The 27,601-nt window shown below is 37.2% G+C and overlaps 1 protein-coding gene across 9 annotated transcripts in view; it reads left to right on the top strand.

Annotated features, from left to right (window-relative positions):
• ROS1 (ROS proto-oncogene 1, receptor tyrosine kinase) overlaps positions 1–27,601 on the top strand; it is a 127,945-nt gene that overhangs the window by 34,710 nt on the left and 65,634 nt on the right. For all 9 annotated transcript variants that reach the window (XM_015600139.2, XM_025042432.1, XM_015600142.2 and 6 more), the window contains 13 exons: positions 2,479–2,523; positions 4,617–4,676; positions 6,478–6,504; positions 10,946–11,006; positions 15,057–15,205; positions 15,860–15,998; positions 18,632–18,833; positions 19,487–19,563; positions 20,891–21,013; positions 21,189–21,373; positions 22,111–22,208; positions 25,320–25,816; positions 27,042–27,254. In XM_015600139.2, coding sequence (XP_015455625.1) covers positions 2,479–2,523; positions 4,617–4,676; positions 6,478–6,504; positions 10,946–11,006; positions 15,057–15,205; positions 15,860–15,998; positions 18,632–18,833; positions 19,487–19,563; positions 20,891–21,013; positions 21,189–21,373; positions 22,111–22,208; positions 25,320–25,816; positions 27,042–27,254 — 1,876 coding nt within the window. The remainder of the gene's footprint in view (positions 1–2,478; positions 2,524–4,616; positions 4,677–6,477; positions 6,505–10,945; positions 11,007–15,056; positions 15,206–15,859; positions 15,999–18,631; positions 18,834–19,486; positions 19,564–20,890; positions 21,014–21,188; positions 21,374–22,110; positions 22,209–25,319; positions 25,817–27,041; positions 27,255–27,601) is intronic.

Genomic DNA, 27,601 nt, shown 5'->3' with positions numbered 1-27,601 from the left:
ATCCCTAAAATAAGTTATTAATAAATTTGACTTCTTAAAAATTTAAAATATATGATAATGATCAGAATACAGTAGAAACAAAGTCAAAAAATGGGAAAAACATTATATATGATAAACAAAATTTTATTAACACTATATAAAAGTACTTAAAATGAATTTAGAATATGAAGACTTACTTCAACAATAAAAAAAAATAAAAAAAGAAATGGCTCAAATGCATGTGTTGTTCAACTTCATAGAAACCGTAGAAACGCACAGTGAAAATGAATTATCAATTTTCCTTCTATCATTTTGGCAAAGATAAAAACATTTAGAGTTGGCAAAGTTTGGATAAACTAGCACTTTCATATCCTGTTGGTTTGGATGTAAACTGATAGATTTCTAGAAAAGATGGGTTAATAAATATCAAAATTAAAAAGAAAAATATACCTTTAACCCTGAACATCAATAAATTTTTCTGAAAAGATTATTGCATAACTAACCAGAGATATGTCTGCAAATGGCTGTTATAGCAAGTTTGTATATAATATTAACAATAGATTTCTAAGTGCTTGGCACTGTACTATAAAAATTAATACATTATTTAATTGAGTCCTCACAGAACTTTATGAACTAAATATTATTTTGCTTATGTCTCAGATGAGAATACTAATTTTAGACAGCGCACGTAACTTTCAAAATATCACATCGGGAGCACGTGTCATAAGTGGAATTAAAATGCAGATCATTCTACTCTCTTTCATTTATTAGAGTAGGAAGTAAAGAATGAAATTAGTTCCGGCTGAGGTAGGCAGGATAGGAAAGCTTGTGCCAAGGAGTAGGTGTTGAGTTAAGAGGCCTTAAGATTCTAGACTGGGATTGTGTGTTTTAAGCAGATAATTGGAGCAGGTGGAATTAGTGTAAACCTATAGGATCCCAACTTCAAAGTGAGGAATGTGGATTTGGTGCAGATTACAGGAGGCATCTGTACTTTGGTTTAAAGCACGGGTCTGGAGGCAACTTCCCCCACCCCACTTCAAACCCTAACTCTTGGGCAATTTACTAAACCCCCTTGTTTCTCAGCTCTATGTGGAGTTAATAATAGTACCTGCCTAATAGGGTTGTTGGGATGTTGCATGAGATTTAGTGTAAAACATCTTGAAGAGAGAATGGCTGGAACATAGAAATTGGTCACTAAATGTTAGCTATGATGATGAGGGGGAGGGAGATGGAAGACCAGTGGAGATTTGGGAGGAGCGTTGACAAAATCTGCTTCCTGCAAACCCCGTAGACCTAATTCATGAGAGGCTTCCTTGCCCAAGATCACTTGATGAGCACTCCATTCGGCCTGTTAAATTTGATCTTAAGAGCTGCCAACAGCAGGACTCAATACCGTTACAATGTGACTTTATGGTCATCAAGAAACACTATGCTGTCCTATTTAAACTAGAACACGAAAACTACCAAGCATCCACTCTTTTGCTTTCATGAGCTAACAGATTTTTGAAGGGATAGGAAAAATTTCAATTGCAGATTCACTATCATACATGCGATTGTATATGATTATGGTGCAGTCATATAAAGGGGAATCAAAAGCATCATTTTGAACAAAAACATAGAAGCAAAGTACTATGAAGCACATAGTTGTACAATTAATCTAAAAGATACCATTCTTACTTTCTAAGTATGTATTATCTAAAAACAAAAACATATTAAGCATCCTTCTTTACAAGTGTAAGTGGTTTGAGAATGGCAATTACAGGAATCTTTATTCACACATCAAGTGAGAGGGAAAAGGCAACATTTGCTTTTTGGTTCCCCTGTCTGATTACTTCTCAAGTCAACTCCCACAATGCTAGGCCACTGGACGATGCTGCTAAGGGACAAAACTTAAAGAACATTCCTAAGTAGTAGCCATCTTCAATTCATGGATTTATTCCTTCAGCATATATTTATTGAACACCTGTTATCCCTCAGGCACTGTTCTAGGAACAAAGATAGAGTGAAGAGAAAAATGGATGGTGCTTACATGGAAGAGAGAGAGTGCTCAATGAACTTAGCGAGGAACATCTTTTCTTTTAACTCTAATTTGTATTTTTTTTTTTCCCTCTGCCCTCAATAAGACTGTTTTTTAAAAAAGAAACGTCTGAACATGTTTAATCCCAGAGTCCTTTGACTTGATTGACTAATGTCACAGGCTTATTTAGTACTGTGTGAGACTCTCTCCATTGTCCTTCACCACTCCTTAAAGCCACACCCCACTCCCACCTGTATCGTTTCTACAGAATTCTTAGACATTGTGTCTTATAATTTACACTGGTGTTTTGTCTGATTTAATGATTTTAAAACGTTTGGCTCCTTACTTTACAGTTCAGAAATACCAAGGAGAAAACACTATTCCAGGAAGCCTTTTTTATTAAAAAAAAAAAAAAAAGGTGTGGCAGTTATACCGAACACATTACTGAGAGCTGGTGTTTATTGCCTCCTTCTTCATTCCAGGGCAGGCAGCTTGACATTGGCATGCCATATAATCTGAGTGAACCGGTGAGTAATCGCTTTTACTGTTAAGAACTTTACAGTGTTTACATTGATAAAAGGGGGGCAATGGTCAGATTTTATTATAATAAGAATAACTCCTAAGTAAAATCCCATTTATTTATCCCTGTTGAAAGAATGACAATCAAAAATAGTGAAGAGTCTGAATTATAGAATATTCAAAAATGAAGTCAGGGACAAGTGTATTGAAATGGAAAGAGCACATGAACAAGTCAAGTCCATGATTTTGATTCTATATAGCTGTGTGGCTTTGGGCAAATTATTTCATATTTCTGAGTCTTAGTTTTATTTTGTGTTATTTGGGAGGGTTGGTTTAGATACAATTATATTCTAACAATTATATTTATGGTTTTATTACTTTTTGCACTTGTGTCCATTTATTCAACAAGTGTTTAGTGACTCAAATCATAAGTATGAACCAGGCACTGTGCTAGGTAATAGAGACTTAAGAATGAATAAAATAGGGCATCTGTTTTAAAGGACTCTCAACCTTGTAAGAGAGACAGACACACACATAAAACCATGACCAGACAGAATGAAAGCCAGAACAGCATGTGGGTGAGGGGCAAAGAGAATAGAGAAGAGGAAAAGTACCTCACTTACGTATATGACCTTCGACCTAAAACTAGAAAGATAAAGAGTTTTCTAAAATGACTAGAGGAGAAAGGGTACACCAGTCAGAGGGAGCCCTTTGTGCCAAGACACAAAGATTTGAGGTAGCTTAACTTGTTCAGGAAAGTAAGAGTATGTCAACTTGCTTGGAAAACGGAGTCTGTGTGTGGAGGAAAGGAGGTGGAAGATAAGGTTGCCAATTTAGCCGGGGGGCAGATCACAGAGAGCTCTGTATACCATGTTGGAAATTGGGTTTCATTTACACACAAAATTTTAGGTAAGAGAAGGGTGTGATTAGGTTTTGTTTTTAAAAGGATTATCCCAAATGTGAATATAAGAGAGGTTCCCCATGACGCCATTGGCAAGTGGTGGTAGGCACGGAAGAAAAGCAGGGGTAGTGAATGAGTGAGGAACCCAGATGGATTTCAGCTAATGAAGTGAGTCAATGGGACTGGGTGATGGATTATCCCTGGACAAGGAGTGGGATGAATGAAAGAGAAGACATCCTGGCTTCTGGCTCAGGCTACTCAGAAGATTGTAGCATATTAATGGGAAATTAGGAGCAAGAGCAAGTTGGAGGGTAGAAAATGAGGAATTTAATATTTCACATGCCGAATTTGCAGTACTTGTAGGCACTCAAATGGAAATGTCTAATGAGCAATTAGAAATCTGGGTCTAGAGCTCAGGAAGGAGTCTCAGCTGGGGTTCATACGTGGGGGATACTGACACCTAGGATGGTTGAAACGGAGATAGTGGATGAGCTCACTCATGGAGAATTCGAAGAGCAAGAGAAAAAGCTGAGGAGAGGACACAGACCCAAAAAGGATGGGAGAGGAAAAATGATGACAAAGGAGAAGGAATTGAGAGGAAGGAGAAGGGGATCCGGGTCCGCTGTGGCCTGTGGAAAGAATGGTCACAATCACAGGCACAGACCTATCAAGTAAGGTTAGAAGAAATGGGCCGAATCTGTCCAAATAGGAGGCCAGGTCAGCTTTGAGAGAAAGTTTTCAGGGCAACTATGGAGTGAAAGCTGGCTAGTGGGCAGCAGGCTTCCTGAAGTGTCAACCTATTTAGGTTTTGATCTGCTGCCTTCTGGTTGTGTCCCAGCTTTGAGTTATGTGAGGTCACCCCATCAACCCATGATATGTTCGACGTCATGGTCCCTCAGACTTTACCTGCTGTTAGACACTCAGTGGACAGTGTGCTCCCTGAAGTTTGAGTATTCTCTGGTTTCTCAGACTGTCCGCCCAACTGAGCTGAACCCAACTCAGCACCCCTGCAGCAAACCACACCAGACCCTGCCCTATCTGTAGACAGGACAACTCTGCTTAGAGTCAGGAAGATCTTGATCCCTTTGAGGACACAGATTCCTTGATAGATTTCTATTTCCAAAACTCTTTTTGTTGCTATTTTCAGGTGACGAAAAAGTTACTTTTTCAGTCACCATTATCTCTTATTGAATCTTGCAGTGCATCCAAGGATGTCATTTTTGGAACTTTGTAGATCAGGAAAACTGTGCTTTAAAGTGTGTAAGTATTAATTATTTTTCTGTTTTGATACTAATTTTTCCCTCAAGAGAAAAGTTGTCTAAGAGGATTCTCATTTGAATTTCCCTTGGCTTTCACTTACTTGGCTTGTCTCTAAAGGGACTATACGATAGCCTGAGTAATGGGGGAAAAAAATTGACATAGACGTTATTAATGCAACCAGAGACCAATAGAGGTTAACACAAACCATGAAACCCAAGGATGCCCAATTGCTCCAGCTAGAAAAGCCTTTTAGTAGAATGTCAGGTATTTGTTATATTTCCTAGTCCTATGCTTTTCAAAATTTAATAGGCAATTAACTGGGGATCTTGTTAAAGTATAAATTCTCATTCAGTAGGTCTTGGGTGGGACCTGAGATTTTGCACTTGTAACAAGCTCCCAGGTGGTGCAATGCTCGTGGTCTCCAGACCCCTCTTTGGATAGCAGGGCCCAAGGTCATGTTCAAAGTTTCTCTGCAGGAAACACAGTAGTGATCTAATCCAGAGGTCACAAACACCTAGGTTTACTCTACTTTATGTAGGAAATACATCCCCCAATACTTTATTTTTCATTTTGAATTAATTTTGGCTTTACCCCTTAGTGTGTGACTTAGTTAAGGTCCTTAACCGCTTGGTACTTTACTTCATTTATTTTGTCAATAAATAAGAATAATAATCAAATATCCCTCCTAAAGATAGTGCCTGATACACTGTCATTACACAAGCTTATGTATAAGAGTTTTGTAATTTAAAAGTGGGTTGCATTGTTTAGATAGTTCAGGTCGGAGATTTTTTTTTTTTTTTCAATCAAATTCGTAAAGATCACGGGTTTTGTAATTTAAAAGTGGGTTGCATTGTTTAGATTGTTCAGGTCGGAGATTTTTTTTTTTTCAATCAAATTCGTAAAGATCACGATAACTTTGGATAATATGTTCGTCAATATTAATGATTCAAATTGTTGCACTGAGTTTTAAATAAGGAAGGACATTAGCCTCTCCTTGTATATAGTCTTCTTAGCTTTTCTTGTATAGTACGTCCTCACAGATCTCTGTCACAGGAGATCTGTTACACATGCCCACTCTCATATTTGTGACCAAAAGGTGAGGTAGGTGCTATCTGGACTTTGAAACTATTATACAGTATGAAAACACTTTACCTTTCCTTGGTAGCACTTTTTATGAATTTAAATTTAAATCATTATTTGTCTAGTTATATGTTTAAGTATCTTTTTCCTCAGCATGCAAGCCCATCAGGGCAGGATGCTCTCGTTCCTGTTCACACTGTGTCTCCTGCACTGAACACTGTGAGGGGCAAATAGCAGATGATCCGACAACACTCACTGAGTGAATGAATGGGAGGTACCATTTGTTGTCAGAAATAGTCCAGGAAGCAGAGTGGACACTGGAGTGGGCAGTGTGAGCAGAGAAACCTGCTGGCCTTTCCTAGCTGGAGCTAATGATGGTTTTCATTTCGGGTTCTATCTTTCCTGGGCATCTGCCAACACACTTCATCATTCTGTAATCCTGGTTCATCACTGATTACCTCTTAGTTGACTGGGATTGTCGAGCAGACATCATGCTCCACCATTTTTCCAGTAATGCAGACAACATAATTTTTATAGCTGTTCCTTCAGTGGCCTGTCTGGACAGAAGGCCCTGCTCTGGGCTCCCTTGCTTTTGATTATTTTTTATTGGTTATTTGTCAATGATGGGACAAGCAATTAATTTGGAAGAAATATATAACTAAATGTCATTAAAATTATTTACAACTTTGAAGATTTTAAATTGTTTTTCTTTCCTATGCAGAATGATACCTATGCCACAGTTTGTGAGGTAAGTTGGCAATCACTTATAAAAATGATGTCATTTAACCCCATGTCTTTATCTCTTGTTAAAACACTGTTAAAACAGGAATGTAAAAACCTGATTCATTCTCAGTGCACAGAAACATTCTTCTTGAGTGCTATGACTCTTGTCATAAGAATGACTGTATAATTCCATTTTGACACAAATATTTGCTGTGTTTTATATATCTACATGCATATATATGCATATAGATGTGCATATCTGTATATATACATATGTGTGTGTGCATGCGCGCACGCGCACACACACACACACACACACACACACGTTGCTCTAATCTGGTTTGAAGGGTCCTAATGCCTGAAACCTGGGTGAGAGAGGGTGGTGGGGAATGAGGAAGCAGTAGATATAGGGATATCCTTGTTTTTGTTGATTTCATTTTCTCACTCATAAAGCATTTATCGTTAAGTACAATGCATTAAAAGAAAAAAATTTAAGTCATAATTTTCTTCTGTATTCAACAAACTCCTCTGACAACATTTGGAAACACAGCTTATCTTTTTTTCCTGCTATGATAATGAGAGACTTCATGCTGACTCCTGCTGTCTAGGTCTCTTCATTTCCCACCGCCAGGCCCCTACCTGTGCTAGCTCTCTCCCCTGCCCTTGATTTTCTCCTATTGTTCAGAAAGACTTTAGGATATTGATCTTTTCCTACTTAGTCTTCTCCAACTGAGCTTACCTCTACTGGATTTCATACCCTTCAGATTTGTTTTAGATTATTTGACAATAGGTATTTATGATAAAACTACATTATTTTTCCGTTTAAAATGTATATTGTAGTCTATTTAAATGTTCTCAAAACCAGAGAACCTTCCCTTGCCTATCTTACTTTGCCTGAGGAAGGAGTATAAATGAACATTCATTAGTAAAACAGAAAAATTCCCCTTTAATAGAGAATAAAACAAAGAAAATTAAATTGGAATATTTTCTCAATAGTCTGTGTTTACTCTGTACCTGAGTGATTTTTTTTTTTCTTGGAAGTGGATGGTGGTGGGCATTGGCTAAGAAGAGATAAAACAGAGGGGAAAAGTCACCCCATATGTAAATAGATAAGTAAAGGTCTTTCCTGATTGAGATTAAAAAAAAAAACACCCAAAACTGCCTAATAGTTTTTTGATGTGATTAAAGCAAAATTAGCACCACCCCCCAAAATACAAAAACAAAACAAAACAAAACAAATGCAGTCTTAGGAAGACTGTGTGTAGAAAGCCAGAGTTATTCTTTCAGTCGTCAAAGTGGCCCAGAACTGGATTTCTAATGTGGTAGTTCCCCGTTAATCATTATGCTGCCCAGTTGTCCATGCTTATATAATGTAAATCTTTTCTTTCAGTGTTATATCTTATATAATTACTCTATTCTTTTCTATTTATACTTTGCTGTTTTACACTTCAAAATGTTATACTTTAAATAACATAGAACATAGAACATACATGTTCTATAGAGATAGAGATATATTTTAAATTAAGCTGCCCCCACCTTTAGGAAATCAAATCTTTAACCATTGGTGCTTTAACCTAGGAAACTTGGAGTTTTAGCACATGTACCTTGGAAGGAATAGTCTTGGAAGTGATAGCTTAGCAAAATATAACTTGGAAAATAATGTTATCAAGTGGGAGAGCTTATCCCTGTTCTTAAAGAATCTTTTTGTGGTAATTTAAAACACAAATTAGAATATACTGTTCTTAAAGAATCTTTTTATGGCTTCTCATTGCTGTCTGAGAAGAATTACAAACTATCAGCAATTGCTGGCTCTCCTGCCTCATCCTGCCCCCTCTCCCTTGTCCTCCGTGCCAGCCACATTGTCCTCTCTTTCTCCTTTGAGTGTATGAGGCACATTCCCGCCTCATGGCTTTTGTGCTTCCCCAGATCTTTGCAAGCCCAGCTCCTTCTTATCACTTGTGTCTTGCCTTGAGAGTCACCTCTGCATGGTTCTCCCTGATCATCCTAACTAAAGTCTCCTTCCTGCCTAACTCATGCCTTTGACTTATTTTATTTTCTCCATAGCACTTTTCATAATATGTATGTATTTTATTTTTTTAAATGTGCTACTCTGTTATTGTTTATTTCCTTCTAAGAGAATGTAAATTCCATTAAGGCAGGGAACTTAACTTGTCTTGCACATCACCATATGCTTAGAGTCTAAAATAGTGCTTGGCACATAAACAGTATCAATAAATGTTTTTTTGAATGAATAATTTTTTTAGGAAATGAAGCCACAATTCATATAGAGAGGCTGCACTAGGAGCATTGCAAAAGAGTGGCAGGTGTGTCCTCTCTGTGTTACAGGAGTAAGAAAAGGCACTGATAGCACGAGTATGGCCTGGGAAGCAAGAGTGGAGCCAGAGGGGTGATGATAAAGATGGTCTTATTGCTATGGTAAAAATGAGAATAGGGATGGGAACAGAGACAGTGGGCTGGTGTAGCCCCTGGAAAGTATGAACTTGGCTTCTGCAGTGAGAATGGCAGTCAGTACCCTGGGTATGCTATATAAATGTCCCCCTACTCCATCCCTACCTCTTCAGAGTCTTTAGGCTTAGATTCTATGAATTCCTTAAAAGCCACACCTTCAGATTCTGTTTGGCAATTTGAGCTTGAGAAACACTGGACTACTTCATTTGAAGTTCAATATTATTTAGATTGTATGTGTATGTGTGGGAGGGGGAGAGAGAGAAAGAAAGAGAGAGAGAGAGAGAGAGAGAGACAGAGTGTGTGTGTGTGTGTGTGTGTGTGTGTGTGTGTGTGTGTGTGTTAAATGCTGGTAAAAGAATTGACCTTAAATGTTACCACAAAAAAGAAATGGTAATTATGTGATGGATGGAGTTGTTAGCTAACACTATGGTGGTCATCATTCTGCAATATATGCATGTACAAAATCAACAGGTTGTACACCTTAAACTTAAACAATGTTATATGTCAATTATATCGCAATAAATCTGGAAAAACACAGCTTCATGAAAGTAAACAAAAGAGCTATAACACCTTGCTAGATCAAAATTTTATCTATTTTTTTCTCTGAAAATACAGGCAAAATAGGCCCACTATTTCTCCAATAGTCAAGACTAGTTGTATTTCCAAATAAACATGATTTCATCTTCTTTCTTCTTTCTCAGTTTTCTTTCTTGAAAAAAAAAATCCCATGTTACATGACAATTTTGCTGCCATTAGGTATATTTATTCTCCGCAATTAATGAACGTGTTGAATGTATTTTACTGAAACCTGCGAAGAAGATGTGAGAAGTATATTAAACCCTTAAGTTAAGTTAATATTGAGCCCAAACTGAGATGTTTAAATTAATCCTTAACTAAGCAAACCTGAGCTTATCAGGCTCCACTTCCTTTGTGCACGCAGATCAAACATTGGACAGCTACTATTTGCAAATCCCGGCCCTCTACCTGGGGTGTTTAGGCAAACACATTGTCTCATGGTTTCCACTATTATCATGAGACACAATAGCATGGTGTCCTAGGTATTATAAGTTAAATGAGAACAGGAAGATTGATCACGATTATGTTATAGTTTTACAATGTGCCTTTTCTCCCAGTTTATTTATTTATTTATTTTTGTAGATAATGTTAATGCATCTACTGAGTTGCAGGAAATTTGTGTCTCAGTCATCAAAATGTTTGGTTAACAAGATATAATATTACTCATCATTATGTTTTTGTAGACCTTAAAAATTTAACATTGATATTAAGACATTCATTAAAATGTACAGTTACTATAAATTTTATAATCAGTTTTTAATTTTTCAAGGAACACATGAATATGTGAAATAAATAGGTATAATTTTAGGATAGAGTTTTAGGTTATTAGTTCACCAAACCTTTGACTAAGATGGGAAACATAATTGCATTGTTCAGCTCAGTGTTTTTTCAGACTGTGGGGTGTCACCCATTACAGGGTTATGAAATCAAGTTAGTGAATAAAGAGTCACAATAAACAAAATGAAATGAAATAAAACAGAACAGAACAGAATAGAACACATGAGATTGCATCACAGGTAATTACTTTTTGTGATAAAAATATTCTTACATTAGATTGTAATGATGACTATACAATTTCTGAACTGTACATTTTAGATGGGTGAATTTTATGATATGTAAAATATATCTCAATAAAACTTTAAAAAGGAAAAAAGAAAGTACTGTTTCAAGAATTTTTTCCCCCTAACGTGTATCCTAAATTTGTTTTGTTACATGTGTTTTTGAATTTGGGACATGGTCAAAAATATTTGAAAGGTGCCTTTCTAATCCCATAGGCAAATGGGAACTTTAAGTATTATGGTTGAAATAATTGATGTATAGGTGTACTTAAATATCAGCATTCAGATTTCAAAATTTAATTGAAGCTTATCAGCCAAAGCAGTATGTAAGCTGACTGACTATTGTGCTACCTGTCTCCACAGAGAGAATCATGTGAAGTTGGCTGCAGCAGTTCTGAAGGTGCATATGAAGAGGAAGTGCTAGGTAAGCAGACACATGTGACTATTACCGAAAATAATCCTCATCGCTCTAGGAACCTATGCTTATATAAGGATAATGAGCCACCTCTTAAAATATCTAGCTTCTACATCTCTTTGTCTGTCTTCCTGTCAGTCTGTCTATATCATCTATCCATCCATCCATCCAACCATCCGTCCACTTCAATAATTTCAAATGTGGAAGCCATTTTGAGAGATTCAATGAAACTTCTTTCAGAACAAAACAGAGAAAACACAGCATATGACTGATGTTTAGAACTTGAGATTTTGCCCTCAGTTCAGTAGACGCAATTACTTCTATTTTAATGAGTGAGAAAAATGTGAATCCTGAGCTGATTTGAAGTCAGGAAATGCCATGTTTAATGAACTAAAAGTATAGGAATTTTTATTTAATATTCATTTCATTATTCAGCTAGCAGTTATTCAGTGAAGTACCTGCCATAGGTATGGCTCCCTAAAAGACTGGGGAATTTGCAGAAAATATAGAAGCTATGCTTCTCATTGTTAGATTTGGAATAGATAAAGAACTTGGTTGTATATGTCTCCAGCTCCCTCTGCCTGATTTCAGAGTAGGTGGGATGTGTCTAAGTGTGTGAGTTCTCTAGTGATTTTTGAAGAACCAACACTTTGATAAGTCATAACCTGTATGTTAGCAGCTATCTTTTCCAGAATTCCCCAGGGTCTCCTCCTACTGACGGATAGTTTCCTCCAGACTGAGACATGATTGGCTCTTCCTTAAATTGTAGCCTTGTTTCGATGGCTTACGCATTTCTCTCAGTGGCCAATGGAAATTGGAAGGAAGAGCTTGCGGTGCTGTCCTGCTTTGCGTCTGCCCTTTAGTGTATCACAAAAGACCCTCCTTGACATTTCTATGGAGAGGTAGTGATATCACATTTTTTTTTCCCGTCTAAGTATCCAGGACTTAGCTATGGATAAAATTTATATTCTGTGGTTTCCAAATTGTGTACCAAGGTGCCCCAGAACATCAGGTCTACCTCACAGGGAGGCCTGGAGCATTATAAATAGTGAGGGAAATGTAGGAATAGTCGACATCTATTGGACACTGCTGGAACTACTAGCTGGAGGTAGTTCATGATATAAACAATGGATTGTACTATGTTCCTTTCTCGGATACCATATCTCTGTGATGCTTGTGTGTGTGTGTGTGTGTGTGTGTGTGTGTGTGTGTATGAGATTGCTGTGATAAAAAGCAAGTACCAATGTGGAACAGAAAATGAGGATGGTGGTACCCAATCTGATGAAAATATTGGAGATGTTGTGCAGTGCCCAATAGGTACATAGATCCCATTAGTATGCAATTATTTTTATTAAAGGATGAAATATATTATTTTGTCTTTAAATTTATGTGATAGGACATACATACTTAAGTTATAATAATAAATGGAACTGTTAGATAATTCTTTTGGTCCGGAGAGTCATGAAAAAATTACTGAGAAACTAAAAGTGCCAGAACTGGGAAACTTTGGGAAACTTTAATTTACATCCTTTTCTTATATTCTGAAATTATACTACCAAATTATTTATGCAATTCTGTTAGAATACCAGCATAATCAGTGCTTTATTTTAAATTTCTAATTAGCTTTGGCTCAGTGGCTGTGTACCACTAACAAATGAGATGTACCCAGTCTAAATAAGGGCGTTTGTGCTTATAGACTGTATCTTTAGTTTGTCATAATGAATCTTTTTGCCCATGTATCTAAAACCTTGTTTGTCTCTAACCCATGATCCATTTATCTGTGTGTCTGCAATATTATTCTATTCGAGATCCCCTCCATGCCCCTTTGTACATGACAGGAATGACAATAGCTAATAATATATTGAAATATAAATAGCTAATATTTATTAGGCATTTGTGAATCAGGTATTGTTCTAAATAATTTATAGATATTTGCTCTTTTTATCTTTGGAGATATAAATGTTATTATCATCCTTATTTTACAGAGAGAAAAATGAGTCTGAAGTGTAAATACTTGCATGGGGCTGCATAGATAGAGACGATGCAACTTGAATTATAACCCAGCTGTCTCAGTCCAGAGCCTTTCCTTATCCACTCTGCTATGCACTATATTAATAGTAGTATATAGCTCAGTTTAGCTTCTCTTTCTCATTTGGTTCACTCTTGTCTTGACATCTTAGAATAAACCTACTTTACCTCTGTTTTTCCATATGTATCACCACGGCTTTGAAACGTGTCTTTTTTTAACTATGAAATTTATGTTTACTTGTACTAACAAAACTCTGGTCCCTTCTGCCCATTTCTCAACTTACATCTTTTCTGATGCCTCGTGATTCTTCCTTACTTTGCTGACAACTCCATCAATCCCCTTCAAGCTATCCCACAGTTTATTCCAATCCCTGCTATTAAGCATTTCATACCATTAAAGGTGAAAAGTGGAACCGTGCTTTGTATTGTTAGAATAGTCAAAAATGACCACAAATAGAGGAATCAGCAGAGAAGGGTTGGGGTACACCCCCTGGGGGGCTAGACCCTTAGATGACAATAGCTCACAGACTATTCTAGTGGTGTGGATCTTAATTAGCCCAGAATCTACATCTACAGTAATTAGAATTGTGCCAACTGTTAGAAAGAATGAAGTCATGAGAGTTTGTATTTAGCCATTTTAAGCTCCTTACAAAAATTTACCATATTTTCTCAATCAGAGTAGTGATTCTTTTTCTATAAAAGGAAGCTTACCCTCTAAGTCGAGGCAAGGATGCCTGCTTTGCCACTTCTATTGAACATAGTACTGGAAATCTTTTCTTTTTCTATAAAAGGAAGCTTACCCTCTAAGTTGAGGCAAGGATGCCTGCTTTTGCCACTTCTATTGAACATAGCATTGGAAATCCTAGCCAGAGCAATTAGGCAAGAAAAAGGCATTCACATTTGGTGGATCTAATAACAAGCATTTAAATTTGAAAAGAGGAAGTAAAATTATATGATCTTATATATGGAAAACCCTAAATTACCTCAAAAGAGCTGTTGAACTAATAAAATAATTCAGCAAAGTAGCAGGATTTAAAGTCAACACTCAAAAATCAAATTGCATTTTTATATGCTAATAATAAACAATCTTAAAAGGAAATTAAGAAACCAATTCTATTTACAATAATATTAAAAAGAATAAAATACTCAGGAATTAATTTGACCGAAGAAGCGAACAACTTGTAAAATGAAAACTACAAAACATTTCTAAAATAGAGTAAATAAATGAAAAGACACCCCATATTTATGGGTTGAAAGACCTAGATTGGTAAGATGTCAATAATAATAAAGCAATCTACAGATTTAATGCAATCTCTATCAAAATCTCAAAGACATTTTTTTTGCAGAAATGGAAATACCCATCTTAAAATTCATGTGGAATCTCAAGGACCACAAGTCCTAAAAAAAAGAATAAAGCTGCAAGACTCACATCTCCTGATTTCACAATTACTACAAAGCTACAGTAATCAAAACAGTGGGGTGTTGCCATAAAGGCAGATATATAGACCAGTGGACTAGAATAGAGAGTTTGGAAATAAATCCTTACATATGTGGTAAAAACAGCTGAATATAAAATCCTTCAAGTACAATTATTTGCACATATAAAAATAATTTGTTGACAAGATGGACAATAACAGCAGAATTATAGTGTAAAATATAAAAACAGAGTCTTGGGATTGATGTCCTGAGGTGATGGATGGTTCTGGAACCCACCTTTCTGGCCTATAGAGAAGTGATATTGCAGGAGAAAACTGGACAGTCTTAAAACACTTCATGTTGCTTGCCTGTAAAAAAATATAAAAGACTATCTTAAGAGATAACAGTGAATTCTATGGGGAAAAAAAGCTGCCTGACTGGCTGATTTGAAAAAATAAACCAATCGAATGTGTGCATCACTCATTCAGATGAATTATTGTAGCAAAGATGTAGTCGTAGCAAGAGAATCCTGAGAGCAGTAGATGAGACAGGCACCCTCTCTCCTGCTTTGACAGAGAGGGGTGCATGGTGAATGAAATCTTGTTTTCTCCCCAGAAAATTCAGACCTCCCCACTGCACCCTTTGCTTCTTCCATTGGAAACCGTAGTGTGACATTACGATGGAAATCTGCCAACATCTCTGGAATAAAATACATCATTCAGTGGAAATATACACATCTTCTGGGGAGCTGGACTTACACTGAGGTATGAAAATCTATCTATGTACTTAAACACAGACTTTTTTTTCCCAAGTTATTGAAAGTGCCAAATTACTACAGATAATTATAGGTATAAAGACATTCTGGAAAGGATTCAAGCATAAAATGAATTGTTGGCTTAGATGCATTTTAATCTCTGCTACTCTGTAACATGTTAATCTAAACGCTTTGTTTTTGAGGATAATATATTATTGAACATATATATTATTATTTCATCACATAATCAACTACTCATGATTGGTCATTATCTGCCCATCTCATTTAAAATTATTCTAATAAGATGGAGAAAGGGAGGTCATCAGGACTATCTCTTTTAGGAAAACATGAGTCCATTCAAAGAAAAGTAGCCCCAAGACACCCAGTATTGTAACACAGAAAAATTAAAGCATTGTGGTAAAGGCCAAATAACTGAATCCATAGCTTTGCAGTTTTGAAGAAAGACTTTCTGTGTGAATTGTAAAGACTGACATCTGGGTCGCTCACCTCTAAGCTCCAGGCCTCCATATCGTCTGGTCTGGTGGACCTTAGGTCACCCCATATCCAGAAGGCCACCCTTCTTCTACAAATTAATCTGTGGAGTTACAATGTCTTGGGCGGGGTGAGTCTTTAAGGGCTGATTATTGATCTCTCATTGATCTAGGCCGTGTCCAAGCTCTCATATGTAGTAGAGCCCCTGCATCCCTTCACAGAATATATTTTTCGAGTGGTTTGGATCTTCACAGCCCAGCTGCAGCTGTATTCTCCCCCCAGTCCCAGTTACAGGACTCATCCTTATGGAGGTATGGCTTGTGCATGTTGCCTGTGAAATAAGGAGATTATCCTAAAGTTTTGGTTTAATTGGTTTTTTATTTTAAACAATGAAATAATTTTTTTCCTTCACTAATTGACCCATTCAACAATTAAGCATCTAAGTGCCAAGTAGTGTTCTAGGTGCTCATCATACCTCTATGATCAAAACAGAAATCCCTGCTCTTGTGGGACTCACGTTTTTATGAAAGAGAAATTAAGCAGTAAACATAATAACTAAGGAAAGGATTTGAAAGTGGGAAGGTGCTGTGCACTATGGCAAGAGGAACATTTTAAGTAGGGTCTGTCCTTTAGGAGATTAGAAATGGCAGAGGTCGAGTGGTGGGGAGAGTCAGGTTGCAGTACTAAATAAGGTGGTCAGAATAAGTCTCAATAAGCCGTTAGGAGTCATGGATGGTTTTAAAGCAGAGGAGTAGTGGCATCACACGTTTCTTAAAAAGATAATTTTGGCAACTACGCATAGAATGGATTGAGAAAATGAGAGACATTGGAAAGTGCAGAGCTAGAGACCACCTGGGAGGTTATTACATGCTTTAACATTTTATCTGAGATGATTAAAAATATAGTACATATACTGGAGAATTTCCTGATTTCTTCTTTTGAAGATGTAGTTTCTACACCAGGAAAAAATTTCAAGCCTAGAGCCTTTTAGGGAGATGGATGCCTAGGGTAGACACCTGGGGTGAATTGTCTGGTGCCCTCACCCTCAGAGTGAGCTAAGGGGACCTGGGAGGACTTACTCCAGGTCAGATGTTGGATGTCCCCACCCCTCAGTTCTGGAGATTCAGCTGTGTTCAGAGACCCTCAGATTGAACTAGGCCTTGGACCTAAGTAAGTATACCTGGACAGCTGATGAAGTTGGTTGGGGCATTTCTCCCCTTCCCTGATTAGTGTCCTCTTTTTCCTCATTAGAGTTTAGGGTATGTGTGGCATCTCCGCTGGTTATTTCCTGATCATCCTTAGAACCTCAGGTCAGATGCTGGCCTAGGGCCATATTTGAAATGTTCCAGAGCAGAGGTGGAATACATACACCTTCTTTGTTCGACTTATTCAAAATGTCACTGGATCATTTTCCAGTGCTGGAGAGATACTGTGGTCCAGTGCCTTTGGCTAATCAAATCAAAATAATAATAAAAGCCAATTTTGCTTTCCATTTCTGGGCCTTTCTCCGGGTTATGCAAGCCCACATACCCTCCAGGTGTTCCAGACCCTCTTCCAGGTGTCCTTTCCATGGATAGCATCTCATGTTTCAATTCTGTCTCACTTTTCCAGCCACATCAAAACTTGTAAAGTTATCTGTTTCCATTCCATTGCCTCAAGGCCCTATTCTCTTTTAGCAATGGGACATATATGATTTTATTTGATATAAGGGTCCTTATGAAGATAATTTCTTAACCAAGTTGAATGGTTTTAGGCAAAGAATACCTTTCTGACCAACCTTTCAGAAAAGATTTTTGTGCAGAACATTTGGACAATAATCACATATTGCATCTAACTTGCTTGAAGTGGAGCGAATCATGGCTGGACAATGACCCTAATAAGTTGGGTTTTTTGACATAATTCAGTGGCAGATGATTCCTACTTTCCTCTTCACGAAGGTGACTGAGTGCATGGAGCAGAGGAATGATGCCAAAGATTAGTTTGAGGGTTGGAGAGGAATTGTATCAGAAAAGGGCTGAGAGATCAATCAAGAGAACTTTTTAAAACTCATCCAGTGGGAGGGCTGAACCGTCTCATTTCTCTCAACTGTAATGAGTCAGATCATGTGCCAAAAGTGTTCAGAAGTCTAAGAAGAGCAAAGTGACATCAAAGTAGGTCTTTTTATGGAAAGAGGAAGTAACAGAGTGTGGTTTCAGGCAGTGGGAGATATGGGAAATAGGTGGGGACATGGATGGAAGATAGGTTGTTAGATAATTTGTTTTCCTTTCTGTTCCTTTGCCACTTAGGTAGTTTCTAAAGTCTGAGTGGACATTTTATTAATTAATGTATGCTCCTTCGATCCTTTGTAAGGGAAGGAGTGTAGCTGAAGCACAAGCAACCTGGATTTCAAGGGATCTTGGGAGCTGGGGGAAGGGAGATATAATCTGGGTCAGCAGAGCCAGCAAAAGTGCAGCAGACTGTTCTAATTCATGCTTATCTGAACCTATATCTTCAGCTGGAACTAGTCAGGCCACAGCATTCTATTGAGTGACAAGGCCCCAGGCCTTAATCCTTTCAACTCATGTTAATCATTGACTCTAGTTTTGTTACAGATTCTCTTCTTCCCAACTCGTTTCCACACCATATTCAATTCATTTAAGTCTCTGGAGACTTTCAACAGCTTTTTTCTGGAACATTTATCCTATTTGTATACTTACACATTTAATTTTAAGAAAATAACATTAGAAAGAGTTCCTCAGGAAAGTAGCTAAGTGGTAAGATTTAGGAATCAAGAGTTGCAGCTCATAGATATCTTATCACCTTCTTTCTATCACTTATTTTGAATGTTAATAAAAATATTTCATTTGTGTTAGCTTTTCAAAAAACAAAACATTTTTTCTATCCTATTTCAAAACATAAGCCCTGTACATTTTCCTGTTCACTGTGTCCCCGTTATCTCTTCTAGTTCCTGAAACTGCTCCTTTCATTAGGAATATTGAAAGCTCGAGTCCTGACACTGTGGAAGTCAGTTGGGCTCCACCCCAATTCCCAGGTGGACCTATTTTGGGTTATAACTTAAGGCTGATCAGCAAAAATCAAAAATTAGACTCAGGAACACAGAGAACCAGTTTCCAGTTTTACTCAACTCTACCAAATACCACCTACAGGTAAGAATTAAGTGGTGCAAGGAACATGTAACTAGCATGGCTGCAAGCATGATAATTATTTAAGCAATGTGGCTAAAAAATAGTTTAAATGTGTTTTGAGAAGTCCCATTGACTCTGTCCTGTTGGGATGAAGTTACTGTGTTTTTCCTCAAGTTCGCATGCTTACTAGATTATACCACCCTAAGCAAAAACATTCTCAAGTATTTCTATTATATTCAGAGGATCCTTATAAATATGGGCTAATGAAGACATCATAAATACCATGAATATCTTTTCTTCATTTAATCCTACATGACAAGAACTAAAAAGGTGAATTTCTGTTAATGATATTTTTTGTTTACCATTCAGGGGATTATTTTATTATTGCTAGCTTTTCTAGCATTTACTAAGACCATTTAAATTAAGGGAGGAATGGGGGTCATGCAGATAGCAGAGTTCAATTTTTGACCTCTGTGACCCTGAACTGTTCTATAGGGAATGCAAACAAGGATATGATTGATGGTCATTTTAGTGCCTAGCAGTGGCACCAAGTAACTAGATACAGGCATTGTCACATCATCCCTTAAATAGAAACATTATTGCTCCTTCTATTTTTATCTCCTATTCACACCATGCCATGTGAAACACATTTCTCCAAATTGTTTTTGGAATAGGTTTTCTATTGCAGCAGTAAATGAAGTTGGTGAGGGGCCAGAAGCAGAATCGAATATTACCACTTCATCCTCAGCAGGTACGGCCCAGGGGTGCTCTTCTGTTACATGGAACTGAGGGGTTGGCAAGGGTGGGTTCAGATCTCAGAGGTCCTGGGTCACCTGGTGTTCCCCCAGACCCCACCTCTTCTGTCTAAAGGGACAGTCTTTTGCGTACCTCAAGCAAATCCTTGGTTTCAGTTGAAATCGCTAGTGATCGTGACTCACATTTATACACTTAGGGGATACATATAGCCTTTCTGCCCTAACCCCCATTTTATATTGTATATCATCATTTATATTGTATATCACATACCAGATATCTTTTCTTCCAGTCTCCTTAAGATTTTTAAATATATCTGGACTTAGTAATTTACATTTTACCATTTTGAATATTCCAGAGACCAAATTAGCTTTTGTTATTATTTTATAAGTACCCTTCTTTTGGGTTTGGCATTTTAGCAATTGCATTAAGAGTTTGAATACTTACTGCATGATGTGTATGTGAGCAAAATAATAAAGGAAAATACTTCCTAAGAAGCACCAAAAATACTTTGGGGAAACTAGTAAAAGAGTTTTGAATAACACACAGGGTCTGTTTTCTATTTTCACCAGAACCCCATTTGCTGACTTAACCTGCCCCTTACCCTAATTGACGCACAGCTATGCCAGAGTGTATTGAATGTCACCTATCACCAGCCTTCGTTTTTTTTAGCTGTTACTATACTCTAGGAAAGGAGAGGTGTTTTTGCTATGCAAAAATCATGTCCAAAGAGCAAGTTAAATATAGACCAGGCTTAAGGTTGTTGTTACTGTGATTATTGCATAACATTTAATGTTAATTGTCCTAAAAGTGTTCACCAGCACATGCTTCATTGGTCTCCAGTTGAGCAATACATCAGGCAGAGTTCTGCAGTCCTCAAATTTCATTCCCCTAAGGATTTTTCTCCTGCCTCAAAGGGAGAGCTATTAAAGACAAAGCGAAGAACACCATGTGTGTGCTATGCAACAACTCACTTTGACCTGGGCCAGACCACCTCCACCAAGCAGTCAGATTCTTATGGCTGAGGGTAATGGGCTGAACTCCATTTGGGGCCATGCTGTTGAGAATGGTGATACCTCACGTGATGCTATTTTGAGGGCATTTAAGGGCATGTACACATACAACCTACTTGATGGACACTCTACTTCCTACCCCAATCATAGAATGATGTGATTTATACTCAACTTGAAATAGCTCAATGTCTTCAAATAAAAGCTGAACAACCTCTTTCAAGTGCTAGTGCCCTCGCTTTGGAGGGTGGTATTGATCTTTTTCTGTCAATGTGCATACAGTTGTCCTATTTGTAAATCATGTTGTTGTTTTAGTTCAAGAAGAGGAACAGTGGCTCTTTCTATCCAGAAGAACTTCTCTCAGAAAAAGATCTTTAAAACATTTAGTAGATGAAGCACAGTGCCTTCAATCAGATGTTATACACCGTAACATTACAGGTCAGTATGAGAGAGAAATGTTTCCTTAATGTGAAAAGAAAGATCCAAATTGGCTTGTATTTTAATTTCTTCATTAAAAATTAAAGAAATAAATGATCTTTTATGTAAGTTTTTTTTTTTTTTTTTTGGTCTGGTGTTCTATAATCATATGTGTGTGTTTGTATGGCTCTTCTAGGAATATCAGTTAATGTCCACCAGCAAGTTGTTTATTTCTCTGAAGGAACTCTCATATGGATGAAAGAGGCTGCCAACATGTCTGACATGTCTGACCTGAGGATTTTTTACAGAGGTTCAGGATTAATTTCGTCTATCTCCATAGACTGGCTTTATCAGAGAATGTATTTCATCATGGATGAATCGGTTAGTCTGAGAATTTAAAGTGAATAACCAGATGCTGATATTGAAATGCATATTTTGGTACATTTACAAGAAAACACAATTCTTTCATTCAATAACTACTTACTGATTATTTACTATGTTTTAGACACGAGGTTAGCAGTGAATCATAGATCTGGTCTATGGGAGGGTTTTGACTTTATCTAGTAGTAGTCCTGATCTACCATTAAATCATCCTTATTCATGATTTTTCAGAGCCATGAGTTTATACAAATAATAATTCATCTTCTATAAGATAGTGGTGGTACCTGTGTTATCACTAGGTAAGACTGCCAATCATGATCAAAATAGGTTACAAGCATTTTAAATTATCTAATAACCAGGGGTAACTTTAGTAGATCTCTGAAAATACAACATTAATGAAATCTTGAGGAGACACATGATATATTTCAAGTTTTCTTTCTTGAGAGGGATAGGCTTAGCACAGTCACTATGGCTGGAAGCTTGGACACAGCCTAAATATTAAAAATAGCTGAGTGCTTTCACAAACCTGAAAAATAGGTACTTGAATCTTACCGATGCCACTAGGAGAATCAACTCATTAGGATTTAGGAGATAAAACTGACTTTTAAGGGCACTTTTATGTTTTCAAAAAGTGCTCAGTGACCAGCACAATTATAAGCACAGAGTGTATGCTCAAGAAATACATGTTGGCCAAACTGATAGACACTAATCTTCCTGACGTAATTTTGATTCTTTAGGTATGTGTCTGTGACTTAGAGAACTGCTCAAACATTGAGGAAATTACTCCTCCCTCAATTATTGCACCTCAAAAAATTGTAGCTGATTCATACAATGGGTAAGTGTTAACCTTGTATGTATGAGTTATCTTCCATTGGCAAGAATATTTGGGAAACTTGCTTGCTCATGAAATGTTATAGTACCAGATGAGCCTATCCATTTATCTTATTTCAAATTTAATTAAATCCAGGCAAAGTTAGAGCTATGAGGAAACTTCTTTCAAACTTGTTCTACAACTTCTCTAGTTAAGTAGTTTTTCTTCTCTCATTCACAGTAAAATGGGGGTATATGGAAAAGACATCTTGTCTGGGACTCAGGGATCTGGGTTCTAGTACTGGATTTGTCACTATTTTATGGTACAACTCAAGGTCTCACTGCTCCCTGTGAGAAGCCCTTCCTGCCTCCATTTCCTCTTTTCATTGCACCCTTTCTTTTGCTGAGCAGTTCAGTGCCAGTTCATTTCTTGGTTTGGTTCTCACACCTATTAAGAGAATGATTTTGTGAGAATGCTGTCAGCATCCACCTTAGGAGACAGGAAATGATAGTTAATAACAAGTATAAATTTTCCATTACAAATAATTATTCCCTACCCCATTGTACACTACAAATGAAATGGACACATTTTAGCTCAGCTGTGCTGCTAGAATGTAGTAGGACCTCAAGCAAGTAACTTCATTTCTGTGACCTTCATTTTATCCATCCTTATGGGAATGACAATAATACTTACCCAGCTGGGCTGTTTTGAGGATTGAATGAGGTGTTCACCGTGAATGTATTGTGTGATCTCCAAATGCACATACATGTAAAGGATGGAAACATAGGAAGTTATTTTGGGGTTATTCCTTAAATATGACCAGATAATCATAAGTTAGTAACAAATAAGCAAGGCCAATGTTTGTAAGATTAAACTTCTTTTTCCTGTAGGAATAAAGTTGTTTTCATTTGAATGAAAAATAATATAGCCCATAACAGTTTTTATTTTTCACAAATTGACCTTCTTGAAAAAGAGCGTTCATCATTGATTTAAAATCAAGTTTTTCTATTCATATTCATTCATAGTTTACTAGATATTTGTTTCAATATCTTAGGTTTGAATGAATTACTGAATTATAGAAAGTTTTTTTGAAAAAATCCTCTGTTGTAAGGAAAATATTTTGGACTCTCTGGATCTTATTTTTCTCATTTGTAAAAATCTAAGATCCTATGAAATATAACTTTGGTGCTGGCAATTACACAAAATGACTCATCCTAAGGGTAATGAATTTCACCCACTAAATCAATCCCTCAAACTATGTCTCAATTAGGTTTTTGGTGGCTCTTTTTCCCATTAAGACAAAATTAATTTGTGCTTAGGTTTTAAGAATATGACTAGAAATGATGATAATTAATAGTGCTTCTAAGTGCATTACTTCCAATAATTCATTTAATCCTTGTTCAATACTATAATGCAGATACTTTTAATATCCTAATTGTATAGATAGGAAAGCAAAGTACAGGATGACTTAGTAATTGCCCAGGATCGCACAGCTATTTTTCAGTGAAACCAGTATGTGACTTCCTGCTCCAGAGCCTGTCTTCTAATCATCTCCTCATACAATAATACAGTTTCTGAAACAATCAGATATACCTTTAACAATATTTTTATGGAATGTTCCTAAAAATTCCAAATGTGTGAAATAGTTGATTCCCCTGCTATTAAAAATGGTTTCCTTTATGCTGTTTCTTTTTCGCACCTTCAAATTAGTCACTTACTGCGTTTGTACTTACTATAAACCTTTCCCTTTGCTCCCAATCCCTGCTTCATCCCCATCACCTGTCTTTTTCCCTCCAAACCCCTGCTCTCCTTACCTCTCTCCTCTCTTTCTTTTCCTCTCCAAAGCAGCAATGAGTATTAAAGATGTACATTTCACCCTGCTTCAGTATAAGGATTATAATCTTTACCCTAGATCTTTTTCCTTTTATCTACTCTAAAATCCCTCCAAATTCTCTTAACAATTTGAATTTGGAAAAGAAAAGCAGGAGGTTAAGAGCCAAGTTGTTTTGGCCTTTTGCCTGCCACAGCCCTCCCTTAAGGAAAAGAACATAGATTCATATCTCAACATGGAGTTTATATCTTAGGATATTGTTCTAGCACAGGAGTCTCAAGCATATTGATAAATATTTGGAATAGTCATTAAGGAGAACAAGAGCAGGTCTGAATAGAAAAAGGAAAATGATTTGAGAGTTGTGACGAGATGCTTAAATCCTGCCAATCCATGGGGTAGTAATATGAAAGATTTACTAAGCAAAAGTATACTTTTATTAATATCTGTCTCTGTGGTCACAAATCCCAAATCAGCTACACTTAAATGAATAGTTTGATGTTTTAGTTAAAATTCTATTTACAGATTCGATTATCAATAAAATATTTTGGTGACATTTCATTTTTCATTATTAAAAATTCACCTGCACCACTGCCATGATGTTTGGCTCCAAACTGTGTATTTTTTCAAAATTATTCTATTGGCTCCTTTTTCCTGATTGCTGGGTGGTCCTTCTCAGCTGTTATGTTAACTGTACAAGTTAACATGATTTGTAAAATGGTAACTTATTTCCTCACTTAATTGTCAGTATTTTAAAAAGCTTACTCTACTACACATGCAAAATAGTTTTGTTAGATATTTAAAGCAAAATAATAACTGTGAGGTTTTCACAAAAATGATTTAAATGTTCTTGCTTTCTTCCATTTTACCGTTCACAATGCATGGGAAACTATATTGACAGAATTAGACTTAAAATGTGTGTATTTTGGAAAAAAGAGTTTTATAATAACATGTTTAGCCATGTAACTTTTATATACTATGTTTTCCTTTAAGAGCATGCTCATTAGAAAATCTTTAAAGACCTTTTTGTTCTTAAGTTCTATGATTCCTTAAAAAGTCACATGTATGATGAGGAGACTAAGCATTATAAGTGAGGCTGAAATTTCCAGTGTTCCAACTCTAACTTAAGTGAATAGAGCATATGTTTAGTAAATACTTTTACACATTTGCACCTTGGGAAGCTCTGTATTTATAAACTCTGGCGATGCATGGTTCTGATTGAGCAACAGGATAAAGCAATGGGCTGAGGAGGTTACTCATCCACCTTTGCATTGAATCACACCAGGCTTCTTTTGTTCTCATGTCAGGTATGTCTTTTATCTCCTGAGAGATGGCATTTATAGAGTAGATCTCCCGGTGCCATTTGGTCGAGACTCGGAAGCCGTGCGTATTGTGGAGAGTTGTACATTAAAGGACTTTGCAGTAAAGCCACAGTCCAAGAGAATCATTTACTTCAATGACACCGCCCAAGTCTTCACGTCAACATTTCTGGATGGCTCTGCTTCCCATCTTGTCCTACCTCATGTCCCCTTTGCTGATGTGAAGAGCTTTGCTTGTGAAAACAATGACTTCCTGGTCACAGATGGCAAGGCTGTTTTCCAACAGGATGCTTTGTCTTTTAATGAGTTCATCGTGGGATGTGACCTGAGTCACATAGAAGAGTTTGGGTTTGGTAACTTGGTCATCTTTAGCACGTACACCCAGCCACACCCCCTGCCAGGCCGCCCGCAGCAACTCTCGGTGCTCTTTGGCTCCCACCAGGCCCTGGTTCAGTGGAAACCTCCTGACCTCGCCATAGGAGCCAGTGAGTGCCCTCATCCCAGCCGGTTATGGCCTCACTGGAAAGAAAGGAAAGCTTGAACTGTTTGACGTTGTGACTCAGTTTTTGAGAACCCATGTGTGATTATTCTATCATCAACCAGAAGCGCTACTTAGCTCAAAAAAAAAGTGTTTACACATTCGTTCTGCATTTATTAGTTTTGCATTTAAAGGATCTCTATATTTCCTATATATATCCCAACGGAATGGTTCAGGTATTTAATGAGTGTCTACTAGGAGCCAGGCACTGATATTCCAGTCTGAATAAATATATTAACTAGGGGGATAGAGCACTTGGGTTGAGATTTTTTATTCATTGTGATCTTGCATGAATTTGAGCAACTCCCTAAAACTCTCTGAACTTGAAATTCTATCGCTGGAGAAGCAGTTTGTGTGGTGGGTAAGCAAGTGGGCGCTAGAGCCAACAAGCATAGACTCAAAGGCTGGTCTTGCCGTGTATTACCAGAATGACCCTGAGGAAGTTACTTAACAACTGTGCATCGGTTTCCATTACTAGAAAATGGGAATATTAATTGTGTCTTTTTATGAGATTATCATACAGTTTAAATTAAGGTGTATCAGTAGAACACTTAGAACAGTACCTAACACAGAAGTCAGCAAACAGTTTTCTATAAATGAAGGACCAGATAGTAAATATTTCCAGCTTTGTGGGTCATGTGGTCTCTGCGTGGCTACTCAGCTCTGCCTCTGTAGTGTGTAAACAGCCATAGATAATATGTAAACGGGCAACTGTAGCTGTGTTCCAGTGCAATTTTATAAAAATACGCAGTCGGCTAGATTTTGCTTGGCTTGGGTTTCTGGGAGGAAGGTGCTATACAAGCACTGAGACTCATATTAGAGTCATCATGAAGTATTTGTTTTTTGAAGCCCGGTTATATCTGGAGGTGTCATTAAACACCCCTTTGACAAGTCTATGCAGCCAAGCACACAGCTTTGACTGGGGAACAGTGTCCTCTGATTTATTGGGAATAATGTCTCCTTCGATCGAGCAAAATGAGTGGCCTGGGTGGAATGGACACCGCCCTAGTCATATTGTCAAACTAACCATGATGACTAGTGGAATAACAGAAACTACTTGTCCAACTACCCTTCCATTCAAAGCGAGACCGTAGATTAAATAATTGACAATCCTTTATTTGCCCTTGCTGATATCATCCTGCTCAGTAATATCATTTAACTCTTCTGATTAGGCCCTTCTGCCTGGCAGAACTGGACTTACGAGGTGAAAGTATCAACCCAGGACTTTCCTGAAATCACTCGTGTTTTCTCTAACATAAGTGGGACCATGCTCAATGTACCCAAGCTGCAGAGTGCTACGAAATACAGGGTTTATGTGAGAGCGAGTTCTCCCAAGGGGCCAGGCCCTTGGTCAGAGCCCTCGGTGGGTACTACCCTGGTACCAGGTGAGAAAATGTTCTTCATTTAGGGAGCGGTTCTGACAAAAAAAAAAAAAAAAAAAAGACTTACACCCTGCGTCCTTTAAAATTCCTCACCTCTGATGTGGTAAAGGAATTTGAATGAGGGTATGATGACCTCTTCAGTATGTGTTTATCTGAGATTAGGAAAACACATAAAGCACTGTGTGATATTTAATTTATGTGTCTAACCTGCTATTTTAAACTTTTCAAGATATTTTTGAGGAAACAGTATAATTTTCTTTTTCTTTATGGCTTTCTCCTTTCTTATGGTTTACTAAGTGTTAGCACTTCTTGAACTCTGAAGGTCGTGGTGAGAGAAGTTGAGGAACTGT

The sequence above is a fragment of the Pteropus alecto genome, unplaced genomic scaffold, assembly GCF_000325575.1.
Source record: "Pteropus alecto unplaced genomic scaffold, ASM32557v1 scaffold79, whole genome shotgun sequence".
NCBI lineage: Eukaryota > Metazoa > Chordata > Mammalia > Chiroptera > Pteropodidae > Pteropus > Pteropus alecto.
The sequence above is the reverse complement of the archived record's forward strand: the minus strand, read 5'-3'. Positions and strand labels throughout refer to the sequence as shown.